This window comes from Myotis davidii, unplaced genomic scaffold (assembly GCF_000327345.1).
Source record: "Myotis davidii unplaced genomic scaffold, ASM32734v1 scaffold1364, whole genome shotgun sequence".
NCBI lineage: Eukaryota > Metazoa > Chordata > Mammalia > Chiroptera > Vespertilionidae > Myotis > Myotis davidii.
In genome coordinates, this window is record NW_006295736.1 from 399,801 (window position 1) to 404,626 (window position 4,826).

At 64.5% G+C, this 4,826-nt stretch overlaps 1 protein-coding gene across 1 annotated transcript in view; it reads left to right on the forward strand.

The window, feature by feature from the left end:
- The first annotated feature begins 3,719 nt into the window (after positions 1-3,719).
- The window catches only part of ZMIZ2 (zinc finger, MIZ-type containing 2), a 6,607-nt gene continuing 5,500 nt past the window's right edge, over positions 3,720-4,826 (forward strand). Inside the window, 3 exon segments of the mRNA XM_015568206.1 lie at positions 3,720-4,060; positions 4,181-4,295; positions 4,501-4,826. Coding sequence (XP_015423692.1) covers positions 4,011-4,060; positions 4,181-4,295; positions 4,501-4,826 — 491 coding nt within the window. The 5' untranslated portion in view covers positions 3,720-4,010.

The window sequence follows — 4,826 nt, forward strand, 5'->3', positions numbered from 1 at the left end:
CCCCTCCCACGCCTGACCTGCTGACCCTCTGACCTCCCCCCACCTTCCTGCCCCCCACCTGCTGCCCGCACCCCGGGTGCCCCGCGCCCCCCTCCCTGTAGTTGCAGAACCTCCAGGGGATGGGTGTCATTTGTCAGCTCAGGAGACTTCACAGGGACATACACCCCACACCCGCCTGGATGCATAAGCAGGCGGCTGGGCAGGGTGAGCACCCCATTCACCAAATCCTCCCGGCCAGCACCAGCGGGGAGAGGCTGGGAGCGGTAACAGGGTCCCAGAGGGAATCAGCCCCAGCCGCCGGGGCTGGCCCTCGGACTGCCCCACCCCCGAATGGCCACGGGAGGGAACAGGCATTGGGGAAGGTGCCTGGGGAGGATGCATCGCCGGCTTGAGCAGCCAGGCCTCCCGCGGACAGTCCACCAACACCTGTGTCCAGACAGAAGCTGGGGCTGATGACATGTGGGCACGTGCCCTTTCCTCTCCTCAGTCCTAGGCTGGCCACGACGTACCCATTTATGTATAAACTGAGACTCAAAGTGGGGACCCCCTTCCCCCGTCTCTGGAATGTCCCGCACCCTGGCCATCGTCAGTCCTTGTTCCTGGGCGTTCTGGACGCACCCTAGCAGCCCTGTGGCCTGGCAGGTCGAGAGGGCAGCAAGCCCCACCGTGGTGTCCTCCACTGGGCCTCAGCCCGTTTGACCCCAGTGTCCCTCTGGGGAAGCCTCGAACTGTAGCTCCTGCCCTGTGACCGAGGAGAGAGGCTTGCCGCTGGGGTCACGTCTCCTGCTCCTGGGTGACCAGGCAGAAGAAATGGAGTGGAGGATGGTAGGGGGTTGACCAGCTAATGTCCGCCTTCGGTTGGCACGCAGTGACGTTCTGGGGAGGAGGGTCTGGGTAGTGAGATGTCTGTAGCTCTTTTTCTGGAGGGCGATGTGATGTGACCCCAGAAAGCCGTGTGGCCTTCGAGACCCATCTCAGGCCCGGGCGGCTCTGCCCAGGGTCCTGGCTTCCAGCTGGAATTGACACACGGGCAGGCACGGGCCTGGCACTCAGGGATCCTTCCCAGCTGCTCCCTGCCGGGCTGGGAGTGGGGAGGAGGGCCTGCACTCACAGCGGGGGGCCGTACCGGTACCTGCGGAGGTTTCTGGAGGAGAGCAGACTCTCAGGAGCTGGCAGGCAGGAAGTCCCTGCCCCCGCGAAGTGAGCTCTGGGGGAACTGGAAATGTCTGTGGTCTGTCCACAGCAGAGAAGCCTGGGGGGTGGAATTCCCCAGACCACGTGGTGTGGAGGCTGCCCTGCACCTGCCCTGGGCCTCCCCCACCCTTTTGCTTCTAGGATGCACAGTGGGCCCCGCCAGCTCAGGGGTGGGAGGATGGCCACGGGCCTGCTGGTTTTTTACCGAGATCTTATTTTGTGAGAATTCTAGATTCCTATCTAGTCGTAAGAAACAAAGCCGGTGTATCCTTCACCTGGCGTCCCCAGCAGGATGCTGCCTGGATACAGGTGAGGCCGAGATGGCCTCCCGGCGGCCCTCCCCATGGCTCACCCCTCCCGGCCACGGTCTGTCCTCCATTTCTGTAACCCGTCGTGCAGTGTGTAACCTCCGGGGACTGGCTTTTTCCAGCAGCAGAATCCCCGAGATCCCGCAGGCGGGCGCCTGGATCAGCGCGGCCTCTTCGGCCTCCGGCGGTGGGTGCTCAGCCCCCGGTAATCTTCAGCCCTGGGGGCACCTGGGTTTCCCTTCTCCGGTGATTAGGAGTAAAGCTCCTACATTCACGCACAGATTTTTATGTGAACGTCCGTGTATGTTTCTCCGAGATAAGCCATCAGGAGTGAGTTGCTGGGTCAGAGGGAAGTGCAGGCCTCGCTGGGAGAGAGCCTGTGTCACTGGTTTCACTCTGGGCATCCGGGGAGGTGTGCGTGACGTCGCACTGGTGCTGCGTGTCAGTCCTGTGTCCGCGTGCCATCGCCCGTCCTGGTGAAGCGCCTGGTGCCGTCTGCCCTTTTCCTGACTGGACTTGTGACTGCTCCGGGCACCAGTCTTGTCAGTGTGTGGCTTGCAGGTGTCTCCCAGCTCGTCGCTTGTTTGCGCGTCCCCCCGGAAGCCTCCAGCAGTTTTTCCCTTTCCCGGTCCTGCTCTGGAGTCGTGTCTGAGGACACTCTCCTCAGCGCTCAGTCCCAGGGACCCTCGATGTGTTCTCCCAAAGGCCTCCGCGGTGTGTGCTGTGCGTTTAGATCTGTGACCATTTCGGGTGTGTTTCTGCGAGAGGGTGGGGCTGAGGTCTTCTCCCCCAGACCCTGTGAGGTGCTGCCACCTGTGTCAGGAGTCTGTGGGGTGCCTTTGTGGGTTGGTTGGGGTTCTCTGGTCTCTCCCATTGCCTGTGTGTCCAACCCTGCCAGCACCGCAGCCTGAATTAGCTGCCGAAAACCCTGTGGAGGCTGCAGGCCCCACCCAGGTCTGGAGAGTTCCTGGCTGTTGGCAGGGCCCCCGCCACTTTGCCCCCCCCCCCCCCCCCCGTGTCACGAGCCAGTTAGGAACGTGACCTTCCTGTTTGGCCCAGTGACCCTGGCTCCCTGTCCTGCCTCTGCCCAGAGTCCAGGTGCCCCTGAGCTTTTGGGAGAATCGTCCTGTTCTTTTTCTGGCCTCGGCTTCCCAGGTGGGACCCAGGTGGGCAGGGGCGCGAGGGTGAGGCAGGAAAGACCTGACTGCGATGAGGGCAGGCCCAGGTGGCCGCCTCCCTGCCTCCCTGGGACTCTGGGACCTGTCTCCCTGAGAGCCCTGTGGTGAGCGGGCCATGAGGCCACCTGCTCCACAGCAGAGCCACCCCCGCACCTGCTCTGGGTCCTGGCCTGGGACTCCCCCGGGCAACCCCCAGGCACTGTTCGCAGAGGACAGGATGGTAACCCTGCCTCCTGGGCAGCCTGTTGGTCAGCACTCAGGAATGTGAGTCCTGGGGCTGGGTGGATGCTGGGCCAGAGGGAGGCATCAGGAGAGCTGGGCGTGTCCCAAGTGGCCTGTCTGAGCGTGTGGCCTTGAAGCCCCGAAAATCTACTGGGGCTTCAGTCTCTACCCTTGACCCCAAGAAGGTGCCTCCCAAGAGACCCTCTGAGAACACAGCCCAAGTGCGTGCGTCTGTGGTCAGACCAGGCAAGGTGGGCGTGGGCAGGGCCTGTCGGTGAAGGGCTGGCTTGTGGGTGTCGGACGCCGGCAGCCTGGAGGACGGGCCAGCCCTGAGACACTGAATGGGAGAGAGTGAGCCCGCACATAGAAGGGAGCCCGCATGGCACAGGGCACCCAGCCGTCTCTGCAGCCACTGCTGCCATGTCTGCATTGGTCCCTTGCCATGTCCCTGGGCACCTGCCACCTCCCATCCGAGTGCGGTGTGTCCTGTTGGGAGCTCGGGTCTCTGTGCCTGGTCCCTGCACCCGCCGGCCCCCTTGGCCTCGGAGTGAGTTGCCTGCTGCTGCCCTGAGGAGAAGGGGGGGTGAGGGGGAGTCCCTACAGGAGATGGCCCCACACTGTGCCCCAGGCCAGGCTGAGGGGGGCTGGCCCCGGCCTCCACCTCAGGCCTCTGGGCCTCTGGATATTCCCTGCCTCTGACCATTCAGGCCCCGACTGGGAACTATTTAGGGTGGGAAAGCCTGCTTCCAGAGCCAGCCCAGGGATCCGGGTGGCAGGGCCTGGCCAGGAAGGGTACTGACACTCTGGGCTGGGTTTGGGGGTTGGCTGCCCTGACCCCCCTGAGTGGCCCTGGTATTCCAGTCTGACCTGCCTGCTCTCCATCATGCACTGGGTGCTGGGGGGCTGCCTCCGCTTTGTTCTCAGACCCCAAGCCCTGCACCCTGAACCTTGTCCCCTGACCCCGACTGCTCCCAGGGTCTCCCAGCTGCCTCTCCACTGATGTGCTTCCCTCCGTCCCAGCAGCCAGAGCAGCTGAGTCCCACGTCGGCACCAGGGAGGGCTGCTTTCTGCCACCCACAGGCCTGGCCTTGAGGCTGCTCCCAAGCCAATGAACCCCATGAACCCCATGAAACCTGCCCTGCCCTCCGCACCACACAGGTGAGTAGGGCTGCAGGGATGTGGGGGCCCAGCAGCCCCTCTGCTCCAGCCTTCAGTTCTTCCAGGTGGCGCCTGGGCACCTGAGGCCCCCAGACCCAGGCCCTGCCCCTGTCCTTGCAGTGATGGTCCCTTCGCTTATGAGGCGGTGCCTTGGCAGCAGAGCGCCACACAGCCCGCCGGATCGCTGTCCGTGGTCACGACCGTGTGGGGAGTGGGCAACGCGGCCCAGAGCCAGGTGAGCCCACCTCGGATCTCAGACTGGAGCCAGGCCTCCTGGGCTCCCTTCCTCGAGGCTAGTTCCCCCTTTCTCCCCGTCTTCACCTGGCCCCCACCCCCACGAGCCCCCACCACCGCACCTCACGGGCCAGGCCTCGCCTCAGAGCCACTCTGCGAAACAGGTGTTTGGATGGTTCCCTTTGGGGACTTTGGCTTTCTTGCAGGTTTTGGGGAGCCCCATGGGTCCTGCAGGGAGCCCCCCTGGCAGCTCCATGATGCCGGGCATGGCCGGTGGCAGCTCGGCACTGAGCTCCCCACAGTGCCTGGGACAGCAGGCGTTCTCGGAGGGCGGTGCCAGCAAGGGCTACGTGCAGCAGGGGGTGTACGGCCGCGGAGGCTACCCCGGAGGCCCCGGCTTCTCCACCGGGTGAGCAGGACCCCAAGCAGCACCTCGGGTCCCGGGAAGGGGACGTAGGTCTGTGTGGCCCAAGGGTGGGAGGGCCGTAGGTGGGAGGCCCTTCTGAGCCACCATGTCTCTGGCAGGTACGCT